This window comes from Myripristis murdjan, chromosome 14, assembly GCF_902150065.1.
Source record: "Myripristis murdjan chromosome 14, fMyrMur1.1, whole genome shotgun sequence".
Lineage (NCBI taxonomy): Eukaryota > Metazoa > Chordata > Actinopteri > Holocentriformes > Holocentridae > Myripristis > Myripristis murdjan.
This window is the reverse complement of record NC_043993.1, coordinates 10615181-10638556: the sequence shown is the minus strand read 5'-3', so window position 1 is coordinate 10638556 and position 23376 is coordinate 10615181. Positions and strand designations below refer to the sequence as shown.

The 23376-nt window shown below is 41.0% G+C and overlaps 1 protein-coding gene across 1 annotated transcript; it reads right to left on the bottom strand.

Annotated features, from left to right (window-relative positions):
• Window positions 1-6597: 6597 nt before the first annotated feature.
• Window positions 6598-13683, bottom strand: drd1b (dopamine receptor D1b). The gene has a single exon (XM_030069590.1). It carries the CDS (start codon window positions 12260-12262, stop codon window positions 10871-10873), a length of 1392 nt encoding a protein of 463 aa, XP_029925450.1. The 5' UTR covers window positions 12263-13683; the 3' UTR covers window positions 6598-10870.
• Between the last annotated feature and the right edge of the window lie 9693 nt (window positions 13684-23376).

The window sequence follows — 23376 nt, the reverse complement described above, 5'->3', positions numbered from 1 at the left end:
GTGGCAGTGGACAGTCAGAATGGTTCATTAAAGCCTTTGTTAACTTAGAACTTATATCTAATGTAACATTCCCAGGCAGGATGAAAGCAAAGAGACTGTTTTACATAGCCTGGCCAATAAAGCATTTCAACTAGCAGTAAATGAGAATGTATTAGGTTTCATAAAGGTTTAGCATCTCATCCCTCTCCCCTCCTCTTTCTCCTGTCTCATATACTAGTGTGTGAGTGTGTGTGTGTGTGTGTGTGTGTGTGTGTGTAGTCTAAAGTAGGGCACACCGGCTATGCTTCACAAGGTTTGGGCATAAATCACAACGGCGCAACTGAAAGGAAGCAAAGACGAGAAAGAGCGCTTTGGTGCTCAAAGCAACATGGAACAGAGGAAGCAACAGAGTGGTGAGGAGCAGATAAATGGGCAGCAGACTGTGGCTGCACACAGATATACTCTGTACTCTGTACATGCATACTGTGTGCACAATACACACACATAAAACACATCACTGTGGGGATGGTGCGCTCAGGGTGATGTGCAACACTGGGTTTCCGCTACACATAGCGTTTTGCACCAGGGCCAGAAAGTTTGATTTTGGTCTCCTTTGACCAGAGTACTTTTTCCCACATGTTTGCTGTGTCTCCTGATGCTTTTCATCAGCAGGCACCGGGGGAACAGGTCAGGACTTAAGACAAGATGGATGGAACCAAATACAGGTCAGTTCCTGAAGAAAACTTGTGTCAGTCTGAAACAGAGGTTCACCTTCCAGCAGGGCAGTGACCCTGAGCAGACAGCCAGAGCTACACTGGAATGACTTCAGGCAAAGAATGTTAATGTCTTAGTAAGGCCCAGTGAAAGCCTGGACCTCAATCCAATCCAATCTGTGGTAAGACTTGAAACTTGCTGTTCACAGACAGTCTCCATCCAAGTCTGCAGTGAAAGGTGGTTCAACCAAGTATTGTGTATCTCATGTAAAATATGTTTTCTTTTTTGTCTTAATTATTGCATCAATTAACGGTGTCAATCAAAATTTTTCAGTTATTTAGCTGTAAAATATTAATTCCATATGAAACATTCTTATCTCATCATGCCACTCCACTGAATGAGAGCCTCGCTGTGTGGAAGCCACCATTTTCAAACAGGAGCCACTACTTTTACTCCAGTGGATGCAACCCTCCCATGCAGGGTCAGATAGTCAGGGTTAACTGCATGACTGCACACTATTAAAATTATTTATTGTTTATTTAACCATTTAACTGAGCAATTATTTATACCTGTAGGACTAATAGGAGGACAATATCCCTGTGTCTATGAAGGTTATAAAAGACTTTTTTTTACATATGCTCATATGCTTTCTTATTTCTGTACTTGTTGTTGTAATATTTTGTAGGATTCATGCATGTATTTAGACTTAATGCATGTAAGGCTTCAGTCCTCACTGATAGCACTTGTGCACAAGTCATGAATGTCACACTGTTAAACGATCTGGCAAATGAAATGCAACCCTAAAATCTGTAATGTATTTTTGTAATTTAGCAACTTTTTCAAATTCAGAAAAGTTTTATACACAGAGTGAAATTATTTAACTCCAAAGAAATAATTTAATTCCAAAAGAAACTCATACATTTGTACTGACCCCGCACGCGCGCGCGCGCACACACACACACACACACACACACACACACACACACACACACACAGACACACACACCTGCACACACACGCACACACACACAAACAAACCTATGTGCACATTAAATTTCAAAAGGTGAGAACAAATATTGGTTTTCATGGGCAAAACAATAAAATATTCCCCCAAAACAGATAGTCAGTAGCAAGAAGGAGGAAAATAGTGCATGTTTTTTGTTGATGTGAGTTGGAAGACAATACATTAGCATCATGATAGTGCGGTATAATGAGGACTGAAAGGGACATGTGCTCAGCAGGAATACCAGGCAGAGTGAGGGTACAGCCTAGATAGGCAAAGAAGCGCAGCAAAGTCTTTTGATGAATAAAACATGGTATAATAATAAAACAGCAGAACTTTGCTCCTAAAAACTTGAATTTACCAAAATGGAGTGGAAAAGAGCTTTACATTGACCTCAGTTTCTTAGGACTTGGAAAGATTAACATCTTAGTAATGTCCTTGTCTTTTCCCGCACAGGGTTTATCACTGTCATAAAAATGCCTGTATGGCTACCTCTAAACCATAAAATATTTTGATCTCACACCCCAAGTTTTTCGGCGGTATAAACAGTTTTGCATGTGTTCACAAGTTCTTGCCTTTTTTGGAAAAAAGTCAAGAACAAATCCCATCATTTTACAATATATACTGCTGATGAACCAACCTTCATGGCAATGCATGTAAAACTCATAATAACCACCAAGCTTTTGCATGCATACTGTCTTTATTTGCATCAGATAATCAACTGCCATCAAGAAATCAATTTGTAAAATAAAGGAAGTGGTATGGTGACACTGTTTCCATGCTGCCATTTTAGGTTTGAGATTTAATGTGTCCACAATATATCATAACTCCATAAGGAGAAACAATACCGATGACTGACTGCTCTAGAGATGCAGTGGAGTGGTGATGTCAAGCTAATAAAACTGCCTGGCTGAATCCATTTCTTGATGAGTTGAAGTCCTTCAGATCAGAAGTGTGTATCCTGCACTGCACTGCTCGAGTTGAGTTGAGGAGAGGAGAAGAAAAGGAGAGAAAACATAGGAAAAAAAGAATTGTGAATATTCTTCATTATGTAAGAAATTCATATTTCTATGGCCAAACCTAAGGTTTAAAATGGTTTTGGTTTGTATCAATGGCCTGGAATAATACAAACAAACAAACTTTGTGTCTAAAAGTTATGAAACCGATGAATAACACAGAATATCAACTCTTTCACCTTAATTGATATAGACAGGTCAGTAAGCACATTCCTTAATTTGGTTTTATTTATTTGTTGAAAATTCTGTGACATCAAGCACTTTTTTATCTGCTTGGTAGCTTATAAGAGACTGGCTAAACTGTTAGTGTCAGCATAGCTCTAAAAATGTATGATGTGTTTGGCAATAAAAGGTCCAAGTAGAGAGGGAAATAAGATGGGGATGAAAACTGAACCCTGACTGGCTCCACATGTAATAATTCCTGCAGTGAGGCACTTCATCCCTGAGACCAGCCCAGCTCTTCAGGTGCTTTAATGAAATGTTCGGTGTAAAGTAAGACTTCTCTGTGGTCGGAAAACAATTAATATGGAATGCTTCCAAGTACCTGCTGCTAAAAAAAGGGTGTTTCAATTGAGTATACGCCTGTGCTATAAAGAGCTCTAAAACCCAAGTGAAATTTCTCAAAGATATCATTTAAATTCATAAATGATTTTGCCAATCTTTTTTCTAAATCTTGTATAAAGAGAGTTGCAAGTTAAAAAAAAAAAAAAAAAAAAAGCTTCGGAAATGGATCTTTTTATTTTGTAGAAGGCAAGTGGTCAAATTTAGACAGCAAAAGACTAAAAAAAAAAAAAAAAGCTGAGCACGTTTAAAACCAGGGGGACATGTACCAGTAACAAAACAGCTATTAGTAACAGGTAAATATAACAGATACATCCTAAACACTCTCTGGTATTTGAGCAAGATATTTCTCAGAGTGTTGGTACTAACGTCAGACTGCAGCTTTGTCTTTTTTTTTTTCTTGTTTTTTTTTATGTATTATTTTGTTGTTCTTCGGCAGAGCAAAAGTATCAAGTATCTCAAGCAGAAGTTATGACAACTGATCAAAAGCCCCTCGGTGTTGAGCAGAGTAGTTGCCAAAAAGGCCTCTGGGAATTTGATAGCAGAGGCGGAGGTAAAGATGACAGAGCAGACAAGTTCTTAGTGTCAGAAAAGGCTCAGGCAACAGTGCATTACAAATAATGAACTTATGTGCAGATCTGTATTTCTGCAGGTATAATATTAGTTGGCAAGAATCCAAATGGCAGTACCAAGTTTAGGATACAGAATGTTTCAGTGGGCCAAAGTCTCTAATATTTTTTTTCTAGCCAACTCACAGCAAACTCTGTAAACTCACATCCAAAACGAAAACAAAGTCCCTATCACAATAAAACAATTCCCTCAGTTATCTGAGCAAAACTAAAGCGTATCTTTTAAACTTTTTACTGCCCTTTTGGTCCCGCTCCATTACCAGCCACCAGTACCAAGTTACCAGTAAATGTCGAAGGCGTTTTATTTGGATTATGCTGCCTGCTGCTGCTGTTCAGCGTTAAATTTCGAGGACTGAACAAATGAGCCAAATGAGTGCTGATCTAGTTGCATAAGTACATTACAGAGGTGCACACACACAGGCACACGCATGCACGCACACATACAGCAGTGTGCTGTATATTGCTGCCTGCAGTCTATCATTAACCTTGACTGCATTTCCACTGTGACCCCACTGTTGCCCTCCATAAGTGTTAGTGAGAGCTTTTCCCTTTCTCTCTCATTCTCTATCCATCTTCCCCTCCCCCACTTCTAAAAGTAGGATATGTCAAATAATATTTGTATAGGCCTTGTTACGGGATGAGCCAGTATGCCAGTATGCCAAAAGCTCGGGGGGCCTAAAAATCAAACAGCAGTTCCCTGTCAAGCCACATTCCGTTAGTCAATGGGCTTTTGGGAATTTGGTCACACTGATCACCTTATCCAGTATCTGACAACAAGACTGAAATTGAAATGAACACTGTGACTTCGACACTTGGCTCTGTTCAGTGTGCACTTCACCACACAGAGAGTTAACAGTTCCCGCCAAAAATGTAGTTTACCTCTTTAAGCACTAACAAGCAGGCTTAGGACTGGAGGGGACCCGGGAGAGAAAGAGAAATGCTTTCCGCTTCCTCAGCCACGAAGGTCAAACCTGCCCTCGCTGAACCAGTTGAGCTGCTCACAGCTGAGCATACGGCTGCAGCAAGTGCAGCCAGCTCACAGGTGTGAATGTGTGTAACCCTCCATCCTCCTGCAACTGCTCTGTATTGTTATGAATACAAACGTTTTTTTGGTTATGGTGAAGAGTGACAGTGCTGGTGATTTGGTGCAATAAATGTAATCCATGCACAACCAATGCAAATAATTTGGATGAACTGCGTGCCAGTGTGTGCACAGGATTATGTTGAGCTCTGGTCCAGGGTGTTAGCTGCAATGACTAGTTAAAGGGACAATGTAAAATGTCAAACTTCTCACTGCCTTTACTTCAGTGAATGAGTCTCCATTCTTAATGTTTTGTACCATTACCATCATATTCATGAATGCACCAATAGAGAATGAAGTGAATGGGGACGGTGTAATTAGTGCTAAAATGTGCTTAAATGTGCTGTCTCCTAAATGTTTGTGTTTCTGTATGTGTCTGTGTGTGTCTGTATCTGTGAGTGCGTGTGTGTGTGTGTGTGTGTGTGAGAGAGAGAGAAACACATTAAGTTTGTCAGAGAAATGTTATTTAAAGCAGAACAGCTACAGGGGGGTCACAAAGGCGGTTGCTGCAGTTTTGTTCCTACTTTTACTTTAAACCAAAACCGCACACTGTAAATTTCTGGTCCTTTTCAGAAGCTCAGTCCAACATTGCACCGTGGCAATATATTGATCCTTTAGTTGCTTTAAATGGAACAAATGCACAAATGTGTGAAACGAGATTAATCAGTCGACTAGTTTAACTCAGTGCTGGCTGTTGCTTTACATAATTGACCGGGGACATGTACAACAATGCTTTGCAAAAATGCTGAGTAGGGATACTGATTTAGATTAATTTTTGGCTTTTACGTCAGAAATTGATGAAGCAAGGGTAGACTGAGTGAGCTGTTCATAGATTACAGATTATCATCCCAGTCTCATAGAGACTAAATAAACAGGCGGGGACTTCACAAATGTGGGCTAAGTCCTTTTCAGAGAACATAAGTACATTACATAACAAATCTCCAAGGGGCTGCTGTGTCAAGACTGATCAATAAATGATGTCAATCACATTACGGGGAGTAAATATGTATTAGGTATTGTACATCTAAAAGCGACACAGTACATTACATTCAAGATGACCTCATTACAGAATAAGAATACAGCAGATATTTTTATGATTATTAATGTTCAGTTTAACTGAATGAAGTTAGCTCCCCATGACATAAGACATTATTTTCCCGTCAATGTCATATCAGTGACACAATTCTGTTTTTTCTTTCAGTCCCCTGCAGCATCAATTCACAACAGATGAGTGACATAAAAATAAATTAAAAACACATACATATGTATAAAAGTATAAATGTGTTAATTTTTTAGCCCTGCAAACGGTAATAAATTTGTGCGCATGATGAGTGTGTGAGTGCAATTAAGTTAACAAACGAGGCAGCGGAGAGAGAAGAGGAAGAGGACATGTCAACTGTCAAGTGACTGTCAGGTTATGTAAATGCGGGCAACGGCAGGAGCACAGCGAGGACACCGTGCTCAGAGAGCTGGAAAAAAATGTGCGTCACTGTTCAAAATCAATCTCCATCGATCCTTGGCAAAGACATGATCTTCCAATACCCACACAGTGCCAAAGCTACAACAGAACTCACAGCCACCCCGCTCAAATAAACACTATTCACTGAGCAACAATGAAAAAAAAATACATACATGTTTATTTTACAAGTAGTAAGGGCACATTTTTGTACAAACTGTAAACTAAATACTGTAATAAACTGGAGGGTTATAATCTTTGACATCACTTTCATGACTGAACAGCAGAGACATGTAAATAAATAAATATAGAAACCATCAGTGACTGTTGTGCCCCTTTAAATTATAATCCCACACTGGAAAGAACAAACAGCATGTACAGTTTGCTACACACATTAAGGATTTTCTTGAAGATAAAAAGCACTTGTGTTCATCACATCTACATTTTTGAACATCATTATACAATACTCTATCCCTGCGAACCCCAACACAAATACTGCCATTTATTTATTTATTTTTTACATGAAGTTATGTCATTGAGTTGATGTCGAGGTAGGGACTCCATCTTAACCTAAGTCCGTTTTACTAGCTTCAAACACCATCATTAAAAGGCTGCCACCTTTACAGCACCCACGGAGGGATTGTTCTTCTACCCCACATTTGCCGCATCCCTTTCCCACAATCAGTCAAGGAGGGATTCTGCACTGTCAGATTTGCTTAGGTTGTCAGCCGTCGTGTCAAGGCAGAGATTGAGAGAACAATGTCCTGTCACCGACTCCCCAAAGCAACTTGTAGGGCAGCCCGGAGGAAACAGTCCAGATCAAACAAAACATTTTGCTTGTAGGACTGTTGCCAGACATCACCCATCTCCAGTATCAAAGCAGTGGCAGCTGGACAGATGACTCACCAACATGACAAGGTGAGGACTGGTGAATTACTCATGGAGCCAAAATACAGCGTAGATCACTGCAGCTGCGTTTATGTTTCTATAAATTTATACATAGAGCCTATATGAAACACATCTTTTAAACTCGTAAATTCCAATAATGTTACAACATCATTAGTGGCAGAATGTATCTCCGTATGTCTCATACAAATGCCAATCCTTTAAATTGTCCATAAGAAACCCCTAAATTTTCAGCTTATAAAACACTGGTTAATTCACAGCATAAGCTACAGTACAGCCACATTCAGCCAAAAGGAAGTATTTTGGCGACAGCAATTATAATAATAACAATAATACTAGTATTTGCAAAAAAGTCTGCTGTGTATTGCCAGGTGTGGCAGGATACAGCACTGTGACACAAACTGCTGAGAGGAAACAGTAAGCAATGTCTGTTTAATAATAAACTCTATCTGTGTTAACATCACCATCGCTCATCAAGTCGACAGACCCAGCCAGGAGGTGAGAGAGGGAGAGAGAAACGGAGGGGAGGAAGAAGGATTGAGGAAGAGGATGAACTGGAGTGGAGGGAGGGGAGAGAGAAGCAAAATTTTCCTCAAGGCAGTTCCCTCCCATGTCCAATCTTGACAGATTATGTGCAGTTCAGATGCTACTGCATATTTCAGCTGACTTGTGTTTGGGAATAATCAGAGAATAAATTAAGAGGAGCTGGTAGGGGCGAAGCGGGAAGGATGCTGAGCTGATATGGTTGAGAGTCACTGAATGACAGAGATGGGTCAGAGAATGAGAAGTTATATTATGAAAAGATGATGGGGATAAGTAAATTCCCATTTGGCATATGATTACACAGCGTACAATTTGAACAATCTGAAAGTAAATCAAACGAATAATAAAAGATACTTCACCCATGTCCTAATTCAGACTGATCCCTTTAAAACTGATGGAGCAGCAACTGAGGATGGGGAGGCAGAAAGGACAATGAGTTGCTTTTGTGTCACAAGCCAAGCCACATATTGAGCTAAAAGCTTTCCCCTTTCCTGCCATCTAGATAGCATTGGATTTTCCAGGGCAGGAAAATCAAATGTGTATTTCAAGACCAATTGCTTTCTATTGGATCAAATCTTCCCTTTCTCTGATGTACAGCAATTTCATGCTTTCATGGACAGACACAGCACATGAAGAGACTCAGGATACAATGCCAGAAATCAAGCTATTGTGCATTACCCAGCAACATTATATAGTCATGAATCCATGACCAGCACAGAAGCCTTGTTGTACAGAGCCTCACTAGCCAGCTAATTATGTTTGGCCCTGCTACTTTTGCATGCTACACAGCTTTGTTGCACTGAGGCTCTGAGGCAAATATCCAGTTTAAATGGACGTACACAAAATGAACAATAAACTTGAATGCAAAACTGCAAAATATCAGAATTATTGGAGCCAGGAGAAGGGCTAAGCCATGGACATCTGGACTCTGACAAAACCTGTTTGTCAGGTATTAAAAAATACAATTTAAAAGCTTCATCTGGCAGCAGTGTCTTAAAGCCAGTCTGTGCCGTTAAATCACAGCACTAACTCATTTACAGGAATTCTGCTGTGCAATTGGGACTTATTTACAACTACCTTTTGTAAAGAAAAAAAAATTGTCATTTTAAATTATTTGTGGTGTGTTCCCAATTTGGAAAATTGTTACTGTGAGAGAGGAAACAAAACAAAACAAAAAAAAAAAAAAAACATGGCTCTAGCAGATGAAGATGCTAAAATCACCAGATATCTTGGCGGAAATCCTCATCAATATGGTTTGTGTTGAACTCTCCCACCTCTGTAAACACAGGGACTGTCACGCTGCATGCTCCACATCGCCACTACAGCACAGCATGGCTCCCAGCATGAGCAATTTACAAAATCAGATATCTGCAAGTTTGCAAAAGGTCACAAAGAGTCAATTGCATTCCGGTTGAACGGTCTCTACTGCTGCTGCTGCTGTTGCTGCTCTGCTTCCACTGTCCATGAACAGTAATAATGTTGTCGCTGTTGTTTTTCAAGAATGCACTGATGGCACAATAAAATCACTAGTGCCATTGTGTATGTGACGACCTAATCTGAGTCGAGGGCTGCCTCAGGAGACAGTGGGAAGAGGGACAAACTTAAAAAGTAAAGGAGGATGTAGGAACCAAGGGAAATTGCTGACTGAGAGAGATGGGAAGGTAGAAGCAGACAATGGTACATGTAGGGAAGAGCAAGGGAGCAACAGACTTTGCTGACTGAGGGAAAAAGCAAAAAGAGAAGGAGAGGTGGGTGAAGAAATGGTTCACTGAAGACAGGTGCTGTAGAGAGGGAGGGTAAAGGTAAAGGTGACAGGTGAGGAGGAAAATTGGAGGAAGCTTCAAGCCAGCTGAAGCAGAGAGCCACGCTCTCCTGATGGGTCCAGGGCGACAACTCTGAGAATATACTAGGATAGTATACCATAGGATACTACTGAAGAATGGCATGATGCGGATCCTGAAACTTGACTTAATGATAATATATCTCTCATTCACTCACCTTACACTTTCGCTCTCTCTTTCACACACACACATATACAGTCATCAGTTGGACGTCTGAGTAGATCAAGTTTGCTGGGAATCTGGAGGTGCTGCAAGAGTATGAGGAGGAAGGGCTGAAATATTTATGAATATATAGCAAATTAGCCTCCGGCATTGAAACTTAAGTGTATTTTTACTCCTTGTCTTGTGGCTCAGCACCTATTTGTCACAAGTGCAAAAATAGAAGTTTTAATTATATTTACACCATTACTGTCTGTTTTAGTTTGGATCAGAACATTGTTACTCTGGGGTTCTCAAGTGGTTTTATCTCTCAAAATAAATTAGCATTCTGGGTGTTTTTAATTCTCAGTAAAATTAGCATGGGGAATTTACTGAAAAGAGAATATCATTACTGCAATCAACAACTAATAATACCTTGCCAAACCCAATTTGCCTAAGTAGTTATTTCTGTCAAGAGTATGAAACACATACAAAGCACCTAACTACAAGACATTTTGCTAATAATTTCTACATCTTCCTCCAATGTAAATACTGTATTCAAGTCCTTATGCAATATTGTCAACATCACTGTCAACTGTACAGTACACACATGCAGATGTATACATATTTGTAAATGCCAAACATGTATACATGTGCATATATCTGGATGTCCTGCTTTTATATTCACATTTGGGAACATTTAACAGCAAATCTGTCAATTTCATTAATAAATGCTGAAGGTATTTTGCAGATAGTTATATATCCAGGATAAAGTGCCTTCACTTTTAAAACATTCTGTGTTTTTTTTTTCCATATAGATTTTAGTTGGCAGTCTTAAGGTCCCGCAGTGATTCTTAGTATATCCCATTCACTATTCTGCTGTCAGGCATATTCTCAGAGATGTCTGTCTCTTTCCTTTTCTGTCTTCCTGTGTGAGCTTCCCTTCCCTCGCATTTGTGCGTACATACATGCCGCACCGTATTCCAATCCAGCCGAGCCTGTTTTAACATGACACGACTTTATGCTGTCCATTCTGCGTTATAGGATTGATCTTTTCCAGCGTGACCTCAGTATCGCTGTCTAAATTCCCAGAGATGGCAGGGGAGAGTTTCTCCAGGGCATTGTTTACCACCCCCAACTCTATCTCCCCTCCACATCCGTCCTTCTTCTGTAACTCCTCCTCCTGACACAAGATGCTGTGGGGAATCACGAAGCTCGCTGAATGGTTACCCTCCTTGGGGATGTGACTCTTGGGTTGATACTGATTGTTGGGGTTAGAGGTAGGGGCTGCCATGTTGTTGTTAATGCTGACAATCTCAATGGCATTGCTCCCTGGGCAGAGCTGGTGGCAGCCCAGGAGGATGGAAAAGGCCTTGCGGAAGTCGGCATTGAAGGCATAGATGATGGGGTTGAGCGATGAGTTTGCCCAGCCAAACCACACAAACACATCAAAGGTGGTGGAGCTGATACAGGGGAAGTCAGTGGCACCGTTCGGCAAGTTTGGCTCACAGAACGGAACCATACAGTTGAGGATGAAAAATGGCAGCCAGCAGCACACAAACACTCCCATGATCACTGACAGCGTCTTTAAGACTTTGGTTTCTCGTTTAAATGACATTTTGAATGAGCTCTCGCTCTCCATGTTTGAACTATTCCCCATGCTGCTGTGACGGTTTTTGGCACTCTCAGCTGCTCGCTCCAGGGCAGAGATTCTCCGTATCTGCTTCTGAGCAATGCGGTAGATCCGGGTGTAGGTGACGATCATAATGGCTACAGGTATGTAGAAGCTGATGAGGGAAGAGGAGATGGCATAGGTCCTGTTAAGGCTGGAATCGCAGTTGTCAGGGGGCAGATCGCCGGGGTATGTCCCATTTAGCTCTGCATAGCTAGTGGTCTGAGCTTTGTGCCAGTTTAACTGCACAGGAATGAAGGAGATGAGCACCGACAGGGTCCATGCCACACTGATCATCAGACACGCCACTTTAGGTGTCATCTTCCGTTCATAGCGGAATGGGCTCGAGATCGCCCAGTAACGGTCCACACTAATGACACACAGGTTCAAGATGGACGCTGTGGAGCACATGATGTCAAACGCCACCCAAACATTGCAGAATGCACCAAATGGCCAAAACCCAACGATCTCTGTCGCCGCCTTCCATGGCATCACCAGGATGGCTACCAAAAGGTCGGAGATGGCCAGAGAGATGACAAAGAAGTTGGTGACCTTCGACCTCAAGTGTCGGAACTTGGTGACAGCAGCACACACGAGTGTGTTGCCTAGTAATGTGGTGAGGATGAGAAGGAAGAGGAAGCATCCTGTCAGGACACGTTTGGACGAGTCTCTCTCGGGTAGCAGCTGCTTGCCGTCTCGGACCGTTGAGAAATTCTGATCCATTGTTCGTATTACACTGCCAGTAAAGAGAGAGAGGGGCTGGGTGACGGGGGCATCAAGAGTCACCCCATCACATCCCCAGCCTGCAGCTGCTGTGTGTCTATGGGGTTAGGGTTAGACAGACAGTGCAGCTGGTGGAGAGGTGGGCTGTCTCGGCACCAGCTCGTCCACAGGCTGGGTAATCCATACGTTCCCTGCCCCAATGGTCATCATCATCCTTACACAAGACCTGCTAGCAATATTTCAAAAAGGGTTCTTCCAAACTCAGCCAAAAAACAGTGCCCAGTTCATGAATGAATCCTGCAGCAGCAGTAACAGTAAAAGCAGCAGACATTCTAGTTTGAAGAGCATTCGTAATATTCCAATTATATGCAGTTACTCCTCAAATCTTCACTGAAATGACAAAACACAGCAGCATTTTTTTTTTCACGGCAGGAATCTAATTCTCTCCTCTCACCATATCCCTAAGCTGCCAAGGCTGCAGTGAATGAAACTTTCACAGGAGCTATTAAGTAAACAGATGCTCAACCAATCATTAGCCTTATATGGGCCTGCCAGCTCATCAATAACTTCTATCGATCGTTTTTGCGCTGCGTTTATCTGATTTGTTTGACAAACCCCAAGGCGTGTCCGTATGATTATATTGGCGCCTGTGTTGACGCTGATCCACCCGGAACACCAGGTGTTGTATTATTTCTATATGGCGCTCCCTGCAAGTAAATGGGACATTCTTCAGACATGTACACCTGAGTGGTGCGCCACAAATTAAGCTGTAAGCAGCACTGAAAAGTTACAGCAGTCCAGAGCAGAGAGGACCGTGCAAATGTCCAGCACATTAACTTTAGTGGAGCGGAACATGAATGGCATAGCTGTTGTTAATAATCCAGATGCGTTCATTGCGTTAGGTTTAGTTCGTGTCCCCGCACGGCTGACCTGTCAAGCTTACAAAATAAGACATACGTGTGTCGCCCACCTATATTATCATTGCAGTCTTTGCGCTGAGGTTCCTGTCCTTGAAACAGAAGCGGAGTTTATTTTCTCTAAATTTCAGCCAGCGTGCGTTCTCCTCTGCGTAACAGCTTCGGGACCCGCGGCAATGTCTTGGGTTGGCTTCCAAAACAATTAAAATTCTTCTACTCAAAAAAACGACATTTAATCCAGACCTATATACGTAAAAAAAAAAAAAAAATCACAGTTCGTCCACATCCAACTTGTATCCTGGTTCCAAATGAAGGAGAAGGAGCTCACCCTCTCTGCGCTTTCCTCCGTGGGGAGTCAAGTCACGTTTCCCTGTTGCGGCAGTCCTCAGCTGTTTCTTTTTTTAAATCGGCCGTTGTGCTTTCTTTTGCAGTGCCATTCATTTTTTGCAGCATTCAACTGTCTTGATGGCTAAAGTCTGCAGGCTGGCTTGCTTAAAGTGATGGGAATGAAACTGTCTCTCCAAGACCGTTTCATGTGCGCTCCTCTCTCACTCACATGCTGCTGTGCGCCAGGCTCTCTGGGCTGCCACAACTGGTTCATATATCCATGGACGTAGTGATGGGTAAAGCCAACTTAACTCAGATATCCCACATATATTTAATTATTCGTAAAAATAATTTACCCAACATTTTTACGTGGGTTTAAGTATCTCTGACCTAAACTCACAGCGCATGGTATCAAAATAAGTTACATGAGGAAAGTTTTTCTTTTCTTTTTTTTTTTTTTTAAGGGAGGGAAAGTAGAAAATTAGTGATTTTTTCTGGAATAACGTTTTTTTTTTTTTTTTTTTTTGGAGAATGATATTGATCGACTTTGGGCCACATCTGCCATTCGTTTACAATGCTGCACCTATCTGACTGTTGATATCAATTTGACCGTAATAATCAATGTAATCCCGCCTGGCAATCTGATGTGGTGTTATCAGCCTGTACATTATTCCAGGATTGACCTAGACTTATAAAATTTTAAATACCACTGCTGTAAAGACACAAAAAGAGAAAACCTGTTATTGAGGATGCTCTGATGTCCTGAGCTGAACTTGTAGCCAACAGGCATGCAAACAGAGGCACAATGAGGCCATCTACTGGATGGAAGATTACATGGGAGAATGAGAGCAGAGTGGAAGATGCAGTGCTGCTGTGGCATTACTGTCACCTCAATAAACATGACTGAACAACACCGAATTACACTGGAATCCCATGAGCTGCAGCAGAAAGACACAGGAATTAAGAGCAGCAAAGAGTATTTGTGTGTGTGTGTGTGTGTGTGTGTGTGTGTGTGTGTGTGTGTGTGTGTGTGTTTGTGTGTGTGTGTGTGTGACAGAGAGAGGTAGATGGGAATTACAGAGGCTAACACATCCATGCCGCTGGCTGCCTGGCAGGCCTGGCCAGTCTGGATGTTAAGTATTTAGCAAGCTAAAATCCTCACTGGACTCTTTCCCTTTGTGGCTTGTGTGTGTGTGTGTGTGTGGGTGGGTGTGGGTGTGGGTGTGGGCATCCATGTGTGTATGCATGTGTTTGTCTCTGAGTTTCTGCATGCATGTTTGCGTTTTTGTACGTGTAAGTGTATGTGTGTATTTTTGTGAGCATGTATGTGTGTGTCTGCATCTGTGTGTGTGTGTGTGTGTGTGTGTGTGAGAGAGAGAGAGAGAGAGAGAGAGAGGGAGAGAGAGAGAGACAGAGTAATGCATGTAGACAAGCCAAGTGTAAGAGGCCTGGCAGACACAACGCCCACATTTCCCTCTAGCACAGAGCCAGGGTGTGCGTGCATCCGAAAAAGTTCAACGCTAGACCACGTGAGACACACGCACGCACACACTTAGACACACTCACGCACGTGCACACACACACACGCACAAACCACACACACACACACACACACACACACACACACACACACACACACACACACACACACACACACGCACACACACACACACATACACAACCAGCCATGCAGGGTAATTTTATGTTTGCTCCAAAAAGCAAACAAAAGAATAGAATAGAATAGAATTAAATTGAACTGAACTGAATACAAGACGACAATAAAATACAAAAGAATGCCTCGCCTTGTTTTACAAGAATAGAGTGATAGTGTGTTAATAGTGTATTTCTGTACCAGCCTATTGTCACATTATGGGGGAAATATTTAATAACAAGGCTTGGTACAATCTTCTTCTTCTTCTTCTTCTCCTTCTTCTTCTTCTTCTTCTCCTTCTTCTCCTTCTTCTTCTTCTTCTTTTCTTTTTTTTCTAGATTTCTGTCTTGGAAAGAACAGCCAGTTAAAAATCAAAACATAATTATAACTTTTATCATTGGGGCTTTGCCAAATTGGAATTGTTGGTTATGATCAATTGATTTTCCAATCTATTTGATGCATTTGAAGTGAGCAGTTAGGGTCCTTTGACGCGTGCATGTTGGTCTGATTTGCTCCAGTGCCACACAGCTTTTTAATAACTCCCCAATTTTGTGGCACCTCTCTTGCTACCAGGAGGTTAATCAAAGGACTGTATTTGTTTCATCCCCTGACCCTCAGCATCACATCAGCATAACATGACCCTCACCATGCCTGTGCCACACACACTGATTTCTGAAGGGGAAGGTGCTTTTAATGTTGCAGGATTCAGGCCAAATCCAGTCCAATTTAGAAATATTACCACAAGCGGGGAGTCTGGCATTGAAGCCAATATAAAATTCCAATGATGTAAAGCTGTCAGGGGGTCAGGGGCTGCAGGGGAATGTTCAAAGATTAGTTTGGCACTCACTGTACGTTACCTGCACAGTGAATGAGATCGAGACAGCTATACAAGCCCCCCACACATCTATTTGTATTGACTTTCGTATAAATGGATAAATGTTGCCAAGTAGGATGTGTGTAGCCAAGTGCCATCATTTAGCACCCCAATAGGTGAACTTGGAGGAAATTTGATAGTCATGCTCCAAGAGGAGTTCCTCAGATTTGAACAAGAGTTCACAGTGATTGTGTAAAACAACACACTTCACGCAACAACAGGTTTTACTAAATTTCATGCTGAGTGGCTGTGACACCCACTCTCACCCAGTAAAGTTAAAGGAATTAATGTTGAAACACAATTGCAGCTTTGAGCCTCCACAGACCCATTTGACTTACAGTGCAAAGTAAAATCTTGACATCGCTTTGTAAAATGGCATGATAAACTTTAGAGGTGAAGCAAATTTTCCAGCCATTGATGTTTTGTTTTTGTTTTTTTAACTGCAGGGGAAATATGGTCAGCAATGAAAGGATTACTGCTACCAATAACCAAAGTGAAGTCTTGTGGGCAAACTAACCAAATATAAAGAGAGAAGCATCCTGGCAGAGTCCAGCAGTCAACAGTGCAACAAAATCAGTGCAAGCTTAGAATGAATGTTTATTGTCATACAAGGTTATTTTCTGAAGGGGCAGTCGTTCCTCTATGCAAGGTAATAATAACACATATGTGGAGGCTGATCACCATGCACAGTCAAAATAACCAACTGAATATAACAGAAAATAACAGAAAACAGAAATTATGCTGTAAGACAACCCTGACCCATCTTCTATGAACAACATTTCTAAAATGATGTTACAGGGAACTGGATGGCTTGCATGTGTGTGTGTGTGTGTGTGTGTGTGTGTGTGTGTGTGTGTGTGTGTGTGTAGACTGAGGGGTCTAATCAGCAACAAAGATGTTCCACTTCACAATAACTACACAACAACTCCTCTCTCTCTCTCTCTCTCTCTCTCTCTCTCTCTCTCTCTCTCGCTCCCTAAATCCTCTTTTGTCACTGTGAAATCCATCAGGCCTCAGGTTCCAGTGAAGCCTCTCAGATACACAGGACCAAGAAAATGTTTGGCACTAATCCCGCCACTGAGATTCACCAGAGGACACACACACACACCCACACACACACACTAACACACACACACACTGTCATCCATCACCTCAGAGGACATTACATTGACTTTCATTCATTCCTGGAGACTTACCCTGGAGACCTAACCCTAAACACTAACACTTACCTTAACCTTACCATAACCCTAAAGTTACCTTAACTTCAAACTAACTTCAAACTAACTCTTCTCTTCTCTGTTGTGGGGACTTTTTGCAAGTCCCCACAACATGACTGTGGAAACAGATTTACATCCCTACAATATTAGTAACACCTGGTATACACACACACGCACGCACACACACACACACACACACACACACACACACACACACACACACACACACACACACACTTTCACAACAGACAACAATCTAATTATTGTCTGCCGTGTCACTGTTAGGCTATGTGTTTCAAAAGCTATCAGTGTGTGTATGTGCATGTGCTCTCTTTTTCTGTTTTTTTCTGTTTGCCTTCATGTGATTATAAAGCATTTATCAAAGCTTTTGACATGAGAGAGAGGTTTGTCACTGCCTCCAAAGGGCATCAGAATGATCTCAATGAACCATAAGGCTCTTAATTGCTACTTTGCTTAGAATCCCCTTAAGGCTATGAAGATATTTCTTTACACTACATAAGATAATGAGGACAGTGGGGTGAAAGAAATGACAGCCACCAATCAAAATGGAACAAGGCACTTAATTCATGACAGTAATAAGATGGCTCAACTGGTTCAACCCTCTAGAAATCCCTTACATCACTCACAGAAATTAAGTTTTAGAAAAACATCTTGATATAAAATTTAACCTTTTGGCATTTCTTTTTAAATATTCTCTTTTCTTTGCCAGTATCATTTGATTTTGGTATCATTTGTTTGTTTAGGCGCACAAAGAACATTTCCAACTGTCACAGTTTTTTTTTTTTTTTTTTTTTTTTGTTTTTTATTTTATTCACACACTAACACACACACACACACACACACACACACACAGACGCACATCAAGCACATGCTCACTTGGTTTTTCTTCCTCTGCCTCGCCCTCCCTTTTTCATCTTCTGTTATGTCAAAGGATAAAAGATTCAGTTGGACTGATGATATTTTGACCATCTGTCTGCAGCCTCATTTGATAAAGTAGTTTCATAAAGAATTGGAGACACTAGTGGCACACAAGATTAATCTCTAAACATATGCTACACACGTGTACAAATACGCCTGCTTTCTCCCTCTCTATCTATCTATGTGTCTGTTTGTCTGTCTGTCTGTCTGTCTGTCTGTCTATCTACTGTATCAGCCTGTAATATAAAAGTGATCCTCACAAATTATAGGAAAAAGAAAGCAAAAATTTCTATATTTGGTTGAGCCAGATAATGTGAAGGACGTACAGATGAATGGATATGTTGGTAGACAGCTGAAAAAACATTTCCCCTCTTGGTAGTTCTACACTTGGTGCAGGTAGGAGGGGAACACCTGTTTTAAGTTTGTTGTACAATTTCATAGCATTCTGTGAATTTTAATTACTAAAGGGAATTGGCAAAGTTCTCTTTGGCATATATTATCTCTCTCTCTGTCTCTCTGTATTTCTCTCTCTCTCTGTCTCACATATGCACAGGCACCAATGGGATTGCTGCCAGCGGAACACTTTATAAAATATTGTATCCCTTTTTATTGTAAAAGCTTTGCAGCTCAGCTCAAAAATATGTAACTCTAATTCCAAGCCATGCAAGATTACAACATACTGCAGAATGCAACACAAAAACTCTAACCCTCGTTAAATCCCAAGCTAGGGACGCTCTGGTTTAGGCAGGGTGTGTGTTTGTGTGTGTGTGTTTTGTTGTAACAGCACTCAGTGAAGGAGAAAAGCCTGCGGCGGGGTGAAGCTGAGCATTACACAGGAAGTGTTGATAAATTAAGCATCTTAGCACCCTGCTCTGTGAAACTTTCCCTTCTCAACAAACTTAAGGGTCTCATACGGTGGCCTCTGGTTGTACAAAGTGAAGTGTGTGAAATCCATGCCTCTGGGAAGCAGCCTAGCTAAGCAGCAATGAAAAAAAGAAAAGACAGCACTGGGCAATATTTTCATGGGAAATAGTGAATGGGCAGTACAGCAGACTTAGACTAACTTTCCGAAGATGATTATCTTGGATGATATTTTATTACAATGACACGATGGATGTGACTTCTGCTGATAGGAGCTAGAAGCACATCGGAAAAAGAAAGTAATTGCTCTGTCTGCGAGTGTCGACCGATGGAGGATGGAACAAATCAGCATTGGAAAGAGGCTGCTGTTTGTGATCTGCAGATATATGGGGGAGCAACACACACTTACGTCTACATATATATGCACGCACAACATGTATCAAACACACAGAGAGACAGACAGGCAAACACAAAGAGACAGACACACTGTGCATGTCTAAGAAATACAAAAATGACTTCAGAACATTTTGATATCCATGAAATGGGTACAACTTACAGTGACTTGATTGCTGGGAGCGTGAAGCTGCGTGTTTTGAATGACATGGCAAAATATTCATCTTGCAGTCACTTTTTTGTCTCTACCCCAATTTAAGCTGAAGAATGTTTCTTAAATATGATCGACATTTATACCTCAAGGCTGCCAAACCAAAATGCAGCTGTATAATTTTACTGATATGGAGTAAGAAGTGTAAAGCTGTAAAGTGTGAATCAATCTGAACTCCATCTCTTTTTCTCTGACAATCACTTCATTGGTAGCTTTATTGCTGTCAGCAGCTGGTGAGACCTGATAATATTTCAGCTAGCTTGTCATCCCTCTGTGTTCATCCATCACGATCAAAGTCAAAGTATCTGGTATGAACTGGCTCAAGGGGAAAGACTGAATTTAGCTGGACTCCGCAGATCACAACATCACTCAGAAAGACATCAATACTGTTTTCTCCTGCTATTTTGAACGCCAGACTTACATCAATGTCGTTGTCACTACCCTCAACTAAAAATCTGATACTGGCCATTGTGGCTTATCCTGAGGTATTGCCTTTACAGTAATAAAGCTTTGGAGGTGTTGTCAGCACCAATGCGATCAGGAAGACTGATGTCAGAAGCCAACAAGGATCAGGGCAAAATCATTGGAGAAACATCAGTAATGTGAGCAATGCATCCAGGGTGATGAAAGCTGAGAATGACATTTTACCATGAGTCATGTCAAATGGGTGCAAGGAGGTAAGTAAGTAAATAAGTAAAGCTTTATTTATATAACACTTTTTAAAACACACAGGTTATGTAGAAAGATAACGACCAATGCATAGAAAAAAACAATACTTTATAAAAGATATGCATATAAATATATATGAATACATACACAAAAATTAGTCTTAAGAGGCTTCTTGGAACAGTCCAGGGAGTCGGCAAGACGAATAGGTTGTGGAAAATTATTCACTGAGAAGGCGCAGCCACCTTTTGTTTTGTATTTTGGATAAGAGGCCGAGATTTGATTATTGGAGTGGTCGAGAAGTGGTGTGAGGAATAAGGAGGCCAGTAATATAACTGGGGACAAGGTAGTGTAGTGCTTTATATGTAATCAATACAATCTTTAGTTTATCCTGAATTTTACAGGGAGGCAAAGGAGGGAAGCAAGAACAAGGGTGTTGTGGGACCTACGGCTCGTTCTAGTTTATAGTCTGGCTGTGGCATTCTGAATCAACTGTAAATGATTTAATGCGGCTTGACAGAATCATGTATAGAGGAAATTGTCTAGATGTGAGAAAATGAAAATGTGAATTTGAAGTTTAAAGTCCCTAGAAGACAAGAGATTTCTGATTTTGAAATGTTCCCTGGTTTAAGAAAGCAGGACTGGGTGGGCTTCATAACATGGAGGTCAAAAGATATTTACTGGTCAAAGATACCAAGATTCTTAGCAGTAGATTTAATATTTGAGTGGAGAGTGCCAATAAACTGAACAAATGAGGTGGCAAGGTTATCAGGACCAGTTCAAATATCTTTCAAGGTTAAGGTGGAGGAAATTAAGGGACATGCAATCTTTGGTGGCAGCTGAGCAATCATGGAGGGGAGAAAGTTGATTCAGGTTCTTGGGTTTGGCTGAAAAACATGTCTGTGAATCATCTCCATAAAAGCGGTATGATATGTGGTATGACATGCTGAACAGATAGCCCAAAGAAAGCATGTGATATGAGAAGAGGATAGGTCCAAGAACAGACCCCTGAAGTACTCCACACTGCTGGGGCGCAGAAGTTTGGGGATTGGTCAAAAATTGTGTAAAATTGCGGGATCAAGGAAGGGTTTTTTGAGGAGTGGCTGGATACTAGCAATTTTAAAGTAGTCAGGAATGGAACCAGATGTGAGAGAGTAATTGAACAGGCTGCAACCTAAGACAGGGAGGATGGATTTAGTGGTAATGATATCACTCGGGCTGAAGAAGGGTCACATTTGAGTTACAGTATTTAAAAGACATCGCAGGGAAATGGGAGCAAATTTGGAAACTAAAATAGGACAACTGAAAAGGGCAGAGGATAAATCAGAGGAGGTGAAATTAGACCTCAGACCATCGACCTTGCCAGCAAAGAAAGATAAAATGTTTTCAGTTAGCTGAAGAGACAGGAATTCTAGGAAGAGAGTGGTTTAAAAGCTGGTTAAGATTACTAAACAGGAACCTTGTGTTGTGTTGTGTTGTGTTCTGTTACTATTAATTAAACTGGGAAAACAAGCAGTTTTCCCATCTTAAATGATTTGGTTAAAATTTAATAACAGCTCTCTCCTATGGTGGTTGTGGACTTCAAGCTTAGATTTTTTTTCCACCCACCTTCTGCTTTTCTATATTCCCTTCCTTGCTGTCTGATGGGTTCATTGATCCAAGGAGATGTGTTGATAACTGGGACAGCCCTAGAGGAGTATGGAGCAGAAACATCAAGGCCTAGTGTACACAAATCATTAAACCATCAGACTGTGTCAGTAATGTCGGTGAAGTGAGGAGGGCAATAGGTCAGACCAAAGAAGTAGCTGGAGGATGTAGCTACAGAGTGCATATTAAACATGCGAAAGTGGATTATACGTTTCTGAGTTACTGTAGTGGTTAGAAGAACTGGCATCAAAGGTGATACATTTGTGGTTGGAGATTAAATCAATCTTTTTTAGGGAAATAACAGACAAGCCTAGAATAAAAACTAAATCCAAGGTGTGACCCTGGTTATGTGTGGGGCCGCTGACATGCTGCACAAGATTGAAAGATTTCACAATGTTTAAAAAAGGATTATAAATATAACTATTCCAGTCACCAACTACAATAACCCTATCAAATTTAAGCATCAGGGAGGACAGTGACTCAGACAAATTGATTGAGAAAAACAATATTTGAGTCGGAGGGTCGATAAATGATAATGCGGCAAATCGGTATGTCACATACTTTTTTAAAAAATCAAAATTTAAAACTGTTAAAAGAACCAAAAGTGAATGGAATATAAGTACAGTGATACCCCGACTGTGACCTGTCAACCAAGGTGCATTCAAAGAAGTATAACTGGATGGGCAGAGCTCCACTAGAGGAGAGCACTCACCATATTTCAGCCAGACCTCAGTAATGAGAAGGAAAATCAAGTTTATGTGATGTACTGAAGTCACTGTGCATGAAAGATTTGTTTGACACTGACTGGGTGTTTGGAGATCAATGATTCCCAGTCTGATTAATTTTGTGAAATGAGCGTGGAGTTTTGGAATGAAAAGTGTGAGATGTATTTCCCCATCACAAAAGGATTATGTGAATGGGACACAACAACAAAAAAAAAAAAAAACAGACTGTAATTCACCTCTGAAAGAGCACAGTAGAAAGTAATGTGTGGAAGACAGTCAGTGTCCAAAATGGCCCTATACTGTACATTATTTCACTACTCATGCCATTAAGCTTTCCACTGTGAGCCAAGCATTGTTTTTCTAATTTCTACACTGTTTCAGTTGCCAAACCTTAACCCTAAGCTTTACTGAAGTTGTTTTACTTGCATAAACTTGACCATTACATAGCCTTTTTTTAGTAGTAGTAGTAGTTTTATTTGGTCATTTGAGAGTAAGTTAATACACTACAATTTTCTTTCACTTTCATAGAGAGAACAGACCAAAAAGGTGTAGGCTGAAGCCTAAGCTTATTGTGTCTACCCTTTAGACCCTTAAATATCTTCTTACTAGAAAATACAACAACACAATCAGAACAAGAACTTTTAATATGACAAGCGTGAAAAAATGTCCAATCACACTCTTTTCTC

Bases quoted from the DNA above. Each gene is read 5' to 3' on its own strand.
- drd1b (XM_030069590.1), bottom strand. From the start codon at position 12,262: ATGGATCAGAATTTCTCAACGGTCCGAGACGGCAAGCAGCTGCTACCC.